The sequence below is a fragment of the Orbicella franksi genome, chromosome 12 (genome assembly GCF_964199315.1).
Source record: "Orbicella franksi chromosome 12, jaOrbFran1.1, whole genome shotgun sequence".
NCBI classification, from domain to species: domain Eukaryota; kingdom Metazoa; phylum Cnidaria; class Anthozoa; order Scleractinia; family Merulinidae; genus Orbicella; species Orbicella franksi.
The window spans coordinates 12783553-12798083 of NC_138156.1; the positions used below are offsets into that span (position 1 = coordinate 12783553).

Here is a 14531-nt window from a genome sequence, read left to right on the forward strand (position 1 = left end):
AGCAAGGATATCTATTGTTTTGGACTATTGGAATTATTAGTTCCGGCCAAAAAATAAATTCTTTACCAAAATTCCCGCTACTGTATGTTTGTTGTTTCTTGTGACTTCGTTCCCGTTTGAGTTAATAGATAGCCTTACTGTGCATTATTTCTACGACACAGTAAATCTGTGATACATTTAGGTCAGATAACAAAAATTCAAGGCTACCTTTATGTTGTCGAGATCTTCCTTGTTCTTTGCTACGTCAGCACTAATTGGTCCTTGGGACTCGAGAGCGGCGTCGACTTTTTCAACTGTTTTTTCCACAGGTTCCATTAGATTGTTATACTGATCTAACAATTCCAAAACTTCTTGCAGTTCCTTCTCTTCGGTGGCAAAAGCGGTGTTTAACTCATCGTATCGTTCCACAGCATCTTGAGCCTCGCTTCTGACAATATCTCCGTCAGCCTCAGTCAATTCTATCACAGCTTCTGATTTCTCGCTAACCGCGTCTCTCTCAGGTCTGTGCTTGTCGATATCTTCACGGAGCAATCTCACGGTGTTGTTTAGTTTCTCTACAGTTTCCTTGCTAGCTACGATAGGTTCTAGTGAGGCTAGTTTTTGCTCAGTTTCTGTAAGCCACGGCCCAAGACTGCTTGCTGATTCGTTGTATTTTTCTGCCTCAGGAAGAGCTGAATCAACGCGAGCTACATGTTCAGCGGTGTTCTGTCTGATGTCATTCCAGCGCTTTTCAACGTCTGCGAGTTTAGTTTCGAGTTCGTCTTTTTCTGCTCCAGGCTCCGCGCTTTCAAGAAGACCACTGCCATTTTTCATAAGCTGATCAAACACAGGTTCCTGGTGCCTGATCTTTTCCTGTAGTTCCTGTAAGCAACAAATTGAAGTAGTTCTTTCGGTTTTGAAGAAGCTACTTAACACCAAAACTCAGTCCCAAACACTAACTACCTACATGTACGCGAACCAAAAGTTCGAGTTGCAAAGTTAAACAAATCTAGCTTTTACCCTCAAAAGCCCTCAGTTTGTTTCTTTATATCGCACTTCTGAATGCTAAACTAGTTTTACAGCCGTATGTTAGCAAAATGGCATCTATTTTCTCTTATTTTGCACGTTGCAAAACTAACGTTTTCGTGGACAACTTGCTCTTCATTGAAAAAAACGTAACGTAGTCATGCCGAGTCTAAAAGTAGCGTACTAATTACCCTGTTATATTTACACACTGTTAGTGGAAGGTGGCAAGCATAAAACTGCTACGTCAAGAACAATATTTAGACGCGATGCAACGCCGGGCTAATATTTCGCTAAGCTCGCGGTCTCGACGAACTCAAGACAAAATAGAGGGTCTGTTGATAGACTGAATAAACTAAACCAGGCTTCTTTGAAAGATTTACCAACAACGATTACTTTTATTACACGGAATAAAGCTATCTGAAAACGTGGCCTTTCAAAGTTTACGACTGACTCAGTGGCCAGTCCAGCTTATGTCAAACGGAAATTGCACAGTATTCTGTTGCGATTTTACATGTACCTCATCGTCACTCCTCTGTTGTTTGAGGGTATCATACACGGCCGATACAGGTTGAAGATTTGCTGTAAGTTCTTCCATGTCCTGAAGCTTATCTTTGAAGTCGCTGAATGAAACATTGAATTCTTGGGAGCGTATTTGAGCTGCCTGCAATCTGCCCTCCAGTTCAGTGATCTTGGCCCTGAGGTCTTCATATGGAGACTCCACTTTGTCAAGTTTGTTCTTGATGGCTGCCACAACTAGCGGTTCATCCTTGTTCTGATCTGTCAGTTTATCGCACAAGCCCTGGGCATCTTCTAGTGTTGGTTTCTTCTCTTCCAGTTGCGCTTTCAAGGCCTGATAAATAATAGCAACGGTTAAGAATTGGAAAAGATAACACGACGTCAGCGTACAAATAACCAAACATAAATAACTATTCTTAAAATGAAAGTTATTGAACATTAATTTTCAAATGGTACTGTTCAATTTGCTCTGCCAAACGTTTCCCAGTTCTTGGTTTGTGGAAGAAACTCTTGTGTGTGACCATTCAAATAAAAGTTGGTTGTTGTACAGTACTTTCATTTCTTGCTATCGTTTATTATGCTGTACAAGTCTTACTCTTTAGTCAGCAGATGTAACCCGAGTGTGTGACCTTTCAAATGTGGCACTGAATTGTATTTTACTGTACAAGGTTGTTCTTACTTTAACGCCTGAAGAGGAAAATCTAGCGTGTAACTACTGAAAGCTACTGAGCAGTACGTGTATTGTTTTTCAGCATCCAGCAAAATACGCACAAATATAAATATTTTTTACTTCGATATTTTTTTAGTTTGAAATTTGGCACTCTTTAGGCTTATTACTCACCCGTACAAGGTCCAGTTGTTTCTCTACAGTTGTAGGATCAGTGCTGACAGGTCCAACAGCAGCGAGCTTCTCACGAGCGTCCTGTATGCAAGTATCGAGCTCGTCAACCTTGGCGTTGAAGTCATCCGTGTTCTTGATCTTGTTGGAGAGAGCTTCCTCTTGAGCCTTGAGCTTCTGCTGCAGCTCCTGGAACTTCTGCGAGACGTCGGCAACTTTGCCGGTGACGACTGCATGGTCTGGTGACGAGTCATGGACCTGTTGTAGCAAGCTCTCTCCCTTGTGACCTACGTTCTGTACTTCCGGGGCGTGGTCATCGAGAACAGCAGTTAGTTCCTGAAAGGCATAATAAATAACACGTAAAATAACCACTTCTCAAATTAGGCGCTAAATAGGAGTATTGATACCAAAGCTATCGCAAGATCCTAGATTTAATCGTTTTAGGTTACTTTATTTATTTATTTTTATTTATTTATTTATTCCTCCAATTCCTAGCTAATACATAGATATGTAAATATAACGTAAAGAAAGTAAATAGTAACCGATAGCGCTTTGTAAGGAAGAAAAAAAAAAACACATAAAAAGAAATTACATCACTTAAATTGAATTAATCAAATTGTTTTAGGTTACTTTGACAAGTAACTGAAGCAAAGAGGACAGATCTATGCAAACATGCCTTGATTTTTAGAATCGAAAAAATTTTGCAAGAAAACAGGCCACTTTTTCCTTACATAAATTGATTTAAACCCATGATACATGTATGCTTGGTGGATTTCGACATTCGGCTTTAGTTTACATGAACTAAGAATTCTACTGAAAACCAGCGAGCTAATATGTAACATGAAATATATGTATGCACTAGGCCTGTCGCAACGATCTGCAATGAAACTGAGAAAAGAACGCCGATTACTCAACATAACGGCGGATCATATTGCCGCTTTCTAAACGGAAAGAGATGGAGGTATACCTTGATCTTGGCAAGCTGTTGACTGGCTGATTCAGTGTCTGTTGCACACACAACTGGAGCATCAACAACATCAAAAGCCTCGCTAAATACATCCTCCACCTTCTTTACAGTCACGTGATAGTCATGTGACGCTGCCTCTATTGCAGACAGTTGTTCAACCCTCTGGTCTAAGGAAGCTGACAATTTTCCGATCCTTGCCACAAAGTCTTCAACCTCTGCCTCCACAACAGGTTCATCTCTCTGCGAGTCTTCCTTCAGTTCATCAGCGCTTCCTCCCACGTCGCGAACATCGAATTTGAGCTTGTCCACCATTCCTGTAATCTGCTGCACAAGTTCTTTCTGTTTGGCGATGCTTTCTATGTCCACAGTGAGCGGTTCAAACTCGTCAACCTGTTTTTCTGCATCCCCAAGCAACAATGACAAGGAATCAGCTTCTTGACGGAATTTCAGCGCTTCTTTCTCGACCTTAATCAGTTGCTTCTGACGATCGCCAACCTTGTCTTTCACATCTTGCCATCTCTTCTTCAATTCAGCGACCTTCTTCTCCATGGCTTCCCTTTCAGGCGCATCCTCCAACGCGTCGACAACTCCTTGTCCGTTTTGAACAAGTTTCTCAAACACTGGATCTTGTAAAGCCAGGTCTCTTTGCAACGCCTCGTTCTCTTGCCGCTGAACTTGCACGGTTTCATGCAAAGCGGAAATGGGTTCTTGCTTTGCCAGTTGTTCTTCAAAAGCGTCTAGCTTGGCCATGAATTCGTCGAAAGAAACCTTCAAAAGAACACAATAATTGAAACAAACACAATGTCTTACAAGTACTATTTAAAACGTTTAAATTTCACGTGAGTTAAAGGAGCCTGGCAACAGTTTCCAACACTTTTCCAAGAGCTACACTTTCACAGATGAATACTAGGACTGTTTATCAAGTGATGTTACAATATTGGTATCACATAAATGCCAAGCCATTGGTGAAGCAATAATGATTATCTTAATAGCATGATAGACTACCATAGCAACAGTACAACCTATTAAAAAGACCCTTAGCTTTAGCTTTAAGTGCTAATAACTCAAAAATGAGTACGGTGACCCCCACTTTTTTTATCATAAAATTAAGATGAAACTTTTGGTAAAGAAATGCGTGTAGTACAAGAACTGAACAAAGGTTCTGCAAGCGAACATCAGTTTGTACCTGGAACTCCTGTGAGCGCAGTAGAGCATTCTGTAGTTTGACTTGACGTTCAGCAAGTTTACGGAGAATTGCTTCAACTGGCGAAACGATCTTGTTCAGTTCACCTCTGACATCTCGCACCACTTGGGGATCTTCGCTGCTATCTGCAATGATTTCTTTGCCTGTGTCCTCCAGTGTGTCTAAAAAGGCTTTGTTTTTCGCGATTTCATCTCTCAAAGCCTGCAAGGTGAGAGGCACTAGGTTACTTTACCGACGTTGATTGCTAAGAGCAAGTTGCACGAGTATTTTCTAACCAATCGGAGAACTCAATTTGAAAAATTCTCTACCAAGCATTTGATATTGTTAAGCATAAAGCGTTAATGAGCTGATGAAGACACTACGTTTCAAGAATCCACTGCCCCATACATTGTTAGTGATTAGGGAGAGTTGTGACAATTCAGATGTTAATAACGTTCAAAATTATCACTGACCTCTGCCTGTTGGAGCTGTTGTTTAACTACTTCCGGGTCGCTGCTGATTGGTTCCTGAGCTGCCACAGCCTCCTCCACCCTAGGTAACCACTCCTCTAGGTTGTGCAAAGCATCCTGGAACTTCAGTGCTTTCTCGGTTTCTTTCTCGAGTTGATCTTTTTCATTGTTCAAGTTTTCCAGCAGGTCGTTGTATCGTCTGGTCACAGCATCCACTTCCTGGTTCACGCGAGGGACATCAGCGGATTTCGGATCCATAGCAGATGTCAGTTTATCACCAGCTTCCTTCAGATCGTTTACATCGGGTTCGGCGGCTCTAAGCGACGATAAAAGATCCTCGACCGCCTTGAGTTGGTCTTTACCTTTGTCCACATTTATACCAGTAGGCTCGCGGGAAGCCAGTGCCTTTTCTGTGCGTTCTAGAAGTTCTTCAGTAGGAGTTAAAGTCTTGTTGTATTTTTCTAAAGCGTCTTTCAAAGCTGACAAATTGTCTTCAAGCCTGGGTACTTCCGCAGACAAATTATCAAAGCGTTTTCTAACATCTTGTTCTTCTCCTTCGATTACATACCTGTCTGCACTACAACTGTTCGACAGAGATGAAGAAGTTTCTTTCGCGGTCTCAACAATTGGTTTGCGATCGGCAATCTCCTTCCTCAGTTCATCTAGTGTATCTAGCTGTTTCTCAATGGATCTTAGGTCACAAGAATCTGGTTCTACAGCCTGCAGGCGTTTCTCAGCTTCATTCAGCCATGGTGTAATGTCCTGAATTTCACTGTGGAACTCTTTTGCAAGTGGCAGCACTTGATCTAGCCGTTCCTGTCGGTCAGCGGTCTGTTTTTTGACCGTCTCCCACCGTTGTGTAGCATCATTTAGTTTATCCTCAAGAGCGTCCCTATCCGGGCCGGGCTCAGATGTGTCCAAAACATTTCGTCCTGCTCGAACAAGCTGCTCAAACAATGGCTCTTGCTGCTGAATGGTGTCATTAACGGGCTAAGGAAAAATAAAACACTACATCAAACCGTGGGAAAGTGAGACGTCAAGTACAAAACACAGACTTTTAAGAGAACATGATATTTAAAATACGATCGTTACTAAAAACAACCACAACAGTTTTATTCATACAAACAAACAGCTTAACTTAACTACAAATACAAACAATAAAGTACAGTCGTATAGTCCAGGCAGGAGGTGAAGTAGGACAAAATATCTCTAAACACAGTGGAATCCCAATTTCTCGAACCTCCCGATAACTCCAACCAAAAGTCGTTCCCTCTCCTCAGTCGAACACTGTAATTTTACTCCCGATTTCTCGAACTCTCCGATTTTCCGAACTAATTTTCGTTTCCCTTGAAGGTTCGAAAAATCGGGATTCCACTGAAATATCAAATATAAATATGCAGGGACTTGGTAACGATAAAGATCTCAAGTGCTAGGAATTTATTTACACTTTGCCTGTTCAAATGTAACGCGACTAAGGACAGAGTTACATTCAGAAAAGAGCCATGGCTGCAAAAGACAAACATTGTCTCTTTGCTTACCTTTTGCTGTTGACTTTGCTCCTTGACCGTGCTGTACACTCCAGACACTGGGGCCTGGAGAGCAATCTGTTCTTCCACTCGACCCAGTTTCTCCAGAAACTCGGCAAAGGAAACGTGAAACTCTTGACTCTGCAACAGAACATGCTGCAGTCGACCGACACGCTGATCTGCTCGAGCTGAGAGTTTGTCCAGTGCAGTGCGCACCTTGTAAAGTTTACTGTAAACATCGGCCACAACTGCTGGATCCTCTTGACTTCTTTCTATCAACTTCTGTCCCGCATTCTCGGCTGTTTGGAAGAGTGTCCTGTGCTTCGTGATGTCATCTTTGAGAACCTTTTGCCAAGAAAGAAACAAATTGCTTTGGTATTAAAGATTCATCAAAATTTAATTAACCGCTTGAGACACGCACGTCTGGTCACGCATTTCTCGTGATCATCTCCCGTGTATCGTTGTCTTATGCTAATCCCGCGGTTTGTCTTTCTCGATGACCCAAAACGGGATGACCAAAACTTTGCTGCTCTCCCTGCTTTAATGACAGTAAGTTCGCTTAACAGTTACGCTGGCTAGTTCTAGGTGAAAGTAAAGTAAACAGAAGTACAGTCGAACTTAAGATCATTTCATCGAAGTGGAATCATAAAGACCAGTGGGGCCTCTCGAGTAATAATAATCACAAACCTTAGAAAACATAACAACAAACAAATCTTTTCACACTACTCGAGATATAACACAGCTAAATACCACTCAGTGATATCGCTTAGGATAGAGAGATATATTATCTAGTTTACTTGCACGATAAGGTTGACACCCAAATAGTGCGAGCGAACAAAAATGTAACGTAATCTTTACCAAAGGCACCTGTTACCAACGCCGTTAGTACAAGTAACACAAGTTTTATTTCAAGGCAATAAAACGCCGCGCCATGCGAAAATTTTTTAAACACTTTCGAGCGATAAAGGCGGGAAATACAAGAGACTTGAAGGCGAAAGGACTCCACACAATGCTCGTTAATTGATTAAATTCCTGTAGACTCGGGATCTTCGGGCCGAGACAACTGTGACTTGTAAGTCAACCACAGTGATGGTTAACCTCAAGCAGAGATCTAACGGTTGACACCATCGAGAAATAGAAAGCACACACACAGATCACTGTCGGCGGCACTCCAACAACAATGGCAAGGTTATAATTACCAGGATGAAGTCTTCACGTACGAAGCCAAGACTCGGGACCACGTTTGATGGAACAACAAACACTTCTCCACAAACCCTGCTTGATTTCCTTCGGTAAAATCGATGCTCTTTCAATCCGTTTTCATGCATGCTTAAGTTCTGTGTCTTTTGGCGTTCGTTTTGCACGTTATGCATCTGTTTTGGTACGAAATTTGGACCGCTTCAACCACAACAGCCCTTCAAATTGCGAGCGGCTTAAATTATTCATGAAATGCAAGCGCTTGTCATCTTTTAGATGTTGGACGAATATAACAATAAAATACCTGTTATGGTATTTAATTATTACTGGTGTCAAAGCGGCTTAAGTCTCAAAGGAGATGATTTGATCAAGCATACAGAGATATCATTGATCTGGAAAGGCGTGAAACCAAACACTTCTCACCAACTTTTGCAAATACCACTTGCATTTCAACAACACAAACAGCAGCGAATCGCCGTGACTGCTGAAGACAACAAAACACAAGGGTTTTTTTTTCGTTGAGATTAAAACTAGAAAGGCTTACGCCCTTCTAATTATATGTTAATATGTGTTGTTAGCATTGTTTGTAATTTGCATCAAATGATTAGCGAGTAATTGAAGCAAGGAAGAGATTGCCCAACTTTGACATGTCACGAACGGCTGAACGTAAAAAGATACGTCAGATAAAAGAGAGCAAACTTGTTCTCTAAAACGAATGGTCTTTTTATGCTGATAACAAAAAAACTAATCTTGAACCCTGTTCCATTAAGTTGCCTTGTGGAAACGTTAAGCGCTAAACAAGAAATTGAATAAAGAGCGTCAAAAAATCTTTTTCAAGATCAGTATAACTTAATTTTCCACGCAAAAAGTGTTTATTGTAGCCTCCTCGAACCTCGAGGAGTTCGAGGACTTTAAACTACATTCCTACGTGTGATTACTGCACAATTTCGCTCAGCAATACCAATGCATTGTCAAACTCCCACAACTTCAGAAATCAAAAATTTAACGAACGTTTGGAAATTTGTAAGGAAAATCACAATTAGTATGCAAGAATAAAAATTCCGCGTTAAGCACTTATGACGGGTTAAACTTCGTTGCAGTGTTTCTACGGTTTGCCGGCCGTAGTTTAGTATAAAGATCCAATAAACAACCATTGAACAGTCACAGTAAACCCTACAATGAGAGTTATTTCTGCTATCAAACTTCAAAGGACCATTTCAATGAACTTACGCGTTAAGGGTTCAATAGATGGCAGACCACTTGTTTTGGGCCAATTACAACGAAGCCACTCTCGCGTTTCCTCTTACCCTCCCCCCCCCCCCCCCTCCCACCACCAGCTATAAAACCAAAAAACAGCAAGTCAGTTATATTTGAACCAACCTGTGCTTCTTCCAGCTGTTTTCTGACTGTCTCAGGATCAGTACTGATGGGTTGTTGAGCAGAAACACGCTCCTCAGCCTCGGGTAGCCAAGCCTCTAGGTCCGCGAGCGAACCTTGGAACACACGAGCGTGTTGGACGTCTTCTTCCAGGTTGGCTTTGCGCGCATTCAATTTTTCGATAAGATCTTTCTGTTTTTGGTCTGCTTGTGACACTTCTTCCCTAACTTGGGTAGCGTGGGGAGTCTTTTCGTCAACCTGCTGCATCAGGAGTGACAGGTTGTCATTCACTTCGTTCATTTCAGGTTCTTGCTCTTTAAGGACGGACAACAAGGCCTGGAAACCAGAAAACAAATCGATTAATTTATCGATCAATAGAAAATACAAATTCAGGCATCGCACGGCTACAACAGTTTTGGAGTATGGAGTAAATTATACAGGGTCCATTACATGATAACTATAAAAAATCATACTGAAATTCTGTTACCTCGATTTTCCTGAGCTCTTCTTCTCCTTTCCCAGCATCCGTGAGATTCGAAAGAGGTGCATCTACCAACGCCTCAGCCTCGTCTAACCGCTCTTCGATTGGGTGAAGCTGATTGCTCAGTTGTTCCAGGATTCTAGACACGCTGTCCAGATGTTGCTGTCGTACCTTCAGATTAGCCGTTAGCACCTCCCATCTTTTGTTAGCATCCTTGGATTCGGCTTGGACCACCTGCACGTCATCGCACAGATCGTCCAGCTCACGAGAAGAATCATTTACGGCGTCAATCTCGGGCTTGCGTTCGTCCAGCTGCTGCACTAATGTGGCCAGTGTCTTTTGTTCCTTGGAAATACACTTCTCATCGCAAGAGACAGGTTCGAGCGAATCAACCCAATTTTCTGCATCACTCATCCATGGCAGAAGCGATTGCAGCGAGTCATGATGTGTCTTTGCTACAACTGAAACGTCGTCGATTTTGGATTTACGATCTTCAATCTTCGTCTTCACCGCATTCCACCGTGTGGAGAGGTCGCTTAATTTCTCTTTAAGTTCGTCTTTTTCCTCTCCCGGCTCAAGACTCTCCAAAATTTCGTCACCGGTTTTAGAGACCTTTTCAAATACTGGCTCGAGCTGTTTGACATCGGCAGTGGCGTGCTCAATCTCTTCGCTCTGATCGCGTAACACATCATACTGAGAAGACACAGGTCCCATTTTAGCTACATCATCTTCCAACTTAGCCAGCTTGTCAGCAAAATCATCCAGCGTTTCTTGGAATTCTTGCGATTGTAAAACGGCGGCTTGCAGCATGTTGTGTTTTTCATCAACTTTAGCTGAAAGCAATTCCAGTGAAGCCGTCGCTTTATGTATCTTGTTGTTTACCTCCATTAGGACTGCCGGTTCGTTGTCACAGCATTCTACAAGCCGTTCTCCAGCCTCATCAGCAGACTCGAGAATGTATTTGTGCTTCACAATGTCTTCCTGGATGTGTTCAATTTCATCCAGCTGGCTTTTCACAACACCAGGATTAGTTCTTATCACATGGATGGTCTCAATCACGATGGTTATCTCCTCAGTCCAGGTTATCAGCACCTCGTATTTTTCCGTAAATTCTATTATCAAGACGACAATTTTCTCCAGCTGTGCTTTGCGGTCTCTACTTTTGACAAGAGCGTCATTGAACGAATCACTCACTTTACGTAACTGTTGCTTCAACATCACAGCGTCGATGGCCTCTGGATTCATTCCCTGAAGTAGCTTGTCGCCAAGCTCCTGCATTTCTTTGTGTCGAGGCTCGGATTTCTCGAGATCTTCCACGACTTGCTGCACCTTTTCGAGCTCTTCCTTGCTCCTAGCGACGTCAAGATCGGTTGGTTGCTGGCATTCGAGCGTTGATTCCGCCTTCTGTACAACTTGTTCTACAGTGTCCAATGCATCAAGGTACTCATCAACAGTGTCCTTAGCAGTTTGAAGCTCCGATTCTTTTGTCTCGATGTCTTTTAGAAGTTCCTCCCAGCGACGGTTAAGATCCTTAATTTGAACTTCTACAAAGTAACTGTTATCTTTGCACTTGTCCTTCAAAGATTCAGCGGTGTTGTTCAGCGACTCATGATCCGGTCTTTGGCTCTGTATGGCTTTTTTGAGATCTTCTAAGGCTTTTTGCTGTTGGCTTAGCTCTTCTGGGCTCACAGAGTCGGTGTTGACGGCTCCGAGTTTTCTCTCCGTCTCTGAGAGCCACAAGTCAAACTTTTGCCCGCCAGTGTGGAAAGATTTTGCATCAGGAATCACAGACGCGACGTTGCTGTCACGCTCTGTGGCTCTGCTCTTAACATTTTCCCATTTTTCCTTCAGGTCATCTAACTTCTGTTGTAAAGTATCTCTGTCTTTTCCAGGATCTGAAGCTTCCAGAACCTTTTCTCCTGCAACGAGCAATTTCTCCAGCACAGGCTGCATCTGGGCAACGGAGTCACTTAACTCCTCTGTCTCGTCCTTTTGACGTCTTGTTGCAGGGTAGTCTGGTGAAATTGGCTCCTGGCTTTGAAGCATTTCGTCGAGTGTCCCTAACCGAGCATCAAAATCATCGTACGCCTCTTGGAACTCTTGTGATTGCAATACGGCATCATGCAGTCTTAAACTTCTCTGTTCCAACTTAGCGTTGAGCTTGTCAAGTGGCTGGCGAGCTTTCTCAATCTTGTTTTGAATGTCGAATACAGCGTCTGGATTCTGCATGCTGTCTTCAATCAAACGCTGACCTGTCTCCTCCACAACACACAAGCGTACCAGGTATCGTTTCACTTCTTCGAGCAGTCCGTCAGTCTCCCTGATTTGTTCTTTCAGTTTTTCAGGTTCTGAACTCACTGGTTCTAGTACATCAACAGTTTCAACAGTTTCTGGAAGCCATTGTTCTATCTCTTCAAGCGACGAATTAAACTTCAAAGTGGCTTCTAGCGTCTTCTCGAGCTCCTTTTGTCTGTCGCTAAGCCTCGCTGGTAGATCTTTAGATTTGTTGTTTGTGTTTACAAGCTGTTCTTTCACACTCAGCGCTGAAGGTGCGTCGTCCTCGGCTTGTTGAAGAAGTTGTTGACCTGACTGATTCAGCTGTTTTATATCTCCTTTCCTCTCATCTAGAGTCGACACCAGGGCCTTTATCTGCTCTAATTCTTGTCGGAGTTTATCAGCGTCAGTTCCCGCAGGCTCATGGGATGCCAAAGCATCTTCCGCTTGAGTGAAAGCTTCCTGTACGGGCTGCAAAGCACTCTGGTACTTCTCAATCGCCTCCTTAGCTTCTTCAACCTTGGCTTTCTTCTCAAGCACAGCGGCCTGTAAAGCCTCCCATCGACTCTTCAACTCGTTGAAGTCAGCCTTGATGACATCTCCATCAGCTTGTGCCAAGCTGGTTAGAGTGTTGGCTGACTCTCCCAGCTCATCGAAGTCAGGCTTGTGAGACTGTATGTCAGCGGAAACTGCTTCAATTTCTTTCAGACTTTCATCTAATTCGTGCTCGTCGCATGACACAGGATAGATCTTGCTCGCTTTCTTCTCCGCGTCTTGAAGCCATTCTCTGAAGGCTTCTCCCCTAAGGTCATATTTCTGCGAGGCTTCATGAACCTCCTGCACGCATTTCTGGATCTCAGCTGTTTTTTCCTTGACTTCGTTCCACCGTGTCTTCATCTGCTCCACTTTCTCCTGCTGGGCATCCTTCTCGCTACCGGGTTCCATCCTTTCCAGCATCTCAAGCCCATCGTCTAAGATCTTCTCAAACACGGGCTGCTTTCGGGCGATGTTATCGCTAACGTTACGTTGAATGCGCTCTTTCTGCTCGCTCACGATTTCCAGGACGGCAGAAATAGGTCTGAAGTTGTTCACTTCATCTTCCATCTCGGCGAGTTTGGATACAAACTCGTCAAACATCACGTCGTAAACCTGGATCTGGAGCAAAATGTTCTGTAAAATGGCGTGGCGTTGTTCAATTCTCGCGTCTAAGCGATCCAACTGAACCCGAACCTTTGTCAGTTTCCCCTGCACGTCTGCTACTACCAGCGGGTTATCACTGCTGTTCTCTATGATGACCTTACCAAGATCATTAGTGCGGTCTAGTGCAGTCCGTTGCTTAGCTATCTCGTTCTGCAAGGCCTGTTGAAAAAAAAAAGCGAGTAAGACTTAATGGCATCCAACATAGCTAAAAATAATCATGGGAGAATCTTTGTTTACAATATGTAACTATTTAGCATAAGCGATAGAGTTTCTGACGGAACTGCAAAAGCATTAGTTCTGAATATAGAAAGGACACAAAACTGTCCCATGGAATTTGAGCTCGATTTATTGAATACTCTTTGTTCGACGCGGGTTTCAAAACTCAAAATTTTATAAAGAAGGTACGAACTCATTAGCGATTTTGCCATCGATTAGCCAAAAGGACTTGAACTTAGATTTTATTGATTTCAACATGATGCGTGCCTAAGAACAAAGAAAGACTGAGCAAATCCTTTCGTACACAGAGTACATTTTGTAGCACAAACGCAAACCAAAAACCCGTTAACTGTGGTACATATAACTTGTCTTTACTAACCTCAGTTTGTTCTAGTCTTTTGTTCACAACCTTGGGATTGGTACTAATGGGTTCTTGCATGGCTGTACTCTCAGACACCTCCGTCACCCACAGTTCAAGTTCTCTGATTTGTTGTTGGAATGCGGAGCTGTCCTGGATGATCCTCTCCAACTGAGCCTGCTGTTCTGTCAGCTGATTCTTGAGGTCAGCGTACCTGTCTGGAATCTCCTTGACTTCTTGCCTCAGTGACGATACCTCTGGAGACGACGAGTCTGCATTCAAGACGAGGTTTTGGCCCACTTTCATTGCCTGTTTCATGTCTGCTTCACGATTGGCCATCAAGGTAAGTAAGGCCTGTTGATGGTTTGGGAAAAAAAACAAAGATAGAACGAAGCTTACTACATTTGCTGTTAAGCGGAGAGAATAGACCGTTTTCGTATGCTCGGCACTGGACTGGAACTAGCTTGCAACTGAGGCTACTGTGGGGGAGTCTTTTCAAATGCACATGTTTATCTCTTTTTAATGGTATTCCCCGGATGAGCCTCCATTACGAGCTAGTTCCAGTCCAATACCGAGAATACGAAAATGACCTATTCTTTAGTTTTCAAGTTTGCGCTGTCACGTGACGCACGTAAAATTACACGTTTAACCGGCCAACTACAGGTCCGAGCATTATCACGAAAAATAACCTCATAAAATTTACCAAGACCTTTTAAGAAATTTATGAGCTGATTTCTTGTATAAAGGATGTTTGTATTTTTTGTCGACTTCACGTAGCAGTAGCAGAATGGGTAATACAAGCGAAAACTCATCCTGTAGCCAGCACTTATGTTTATTTTTCGGATTAAATTTGTATTAGGATGGTAACAGAAGTTTACGAGTTTGTATTGCACAAGAAATAAGCAAGAACTCTTCCATATACT

General features: G+C 42.8%; 1 protein-coding gene across 1 annotated transcript in view; it reads right to left on the reverse strand.

Moving 5' to 3' along the window:
* The window catches only part of LOC145463982 (uncharacterized), a 126383-nt gene that overhangs the window by 20094 nt on the left and 91758 nt on the right, over positions 1 to 14531 (reverse strand). The window contains exons 87-96 of the mRNA XM_081447781.1: positions 13630 to 13962; positions 9567 to 13193; positions 9083 to 9415; positions 6518 to 6850; positions 4983 to 5969; positions 4513 to 4731; positions 3327 to 4094; positions 2363 to 2695; positions 1523 to 1855; positions 208 to 861 (exon numbers count right to left, since the gene is read on the reverse strand). Of these exons, the coding sequence (XP_081303907.1) occupies positions 208 to 861; positions 1523 to 1855; positions 2363 to 2695; positions 3327 to 4094; positions 4513 to 4731; positions 4983 to 5969; positions 6518 to 6850; positions 9083 to 9415; positions 9567 to 13193; positions 13630 to 13962 (7920 nt within the window). The remainder of the gene's footprint in view (positions 1 to 207; positions 862 to 1522; positions 1856 to 2362; positions 2696 to 3326; positions 4095 to 4512; positions 4732 to 4982; positions 5970 to 6517; positions 6851 to 9082; positions 9416 to 9566; positions 13194 to 13629; positions 13963 to 14531) is intronic.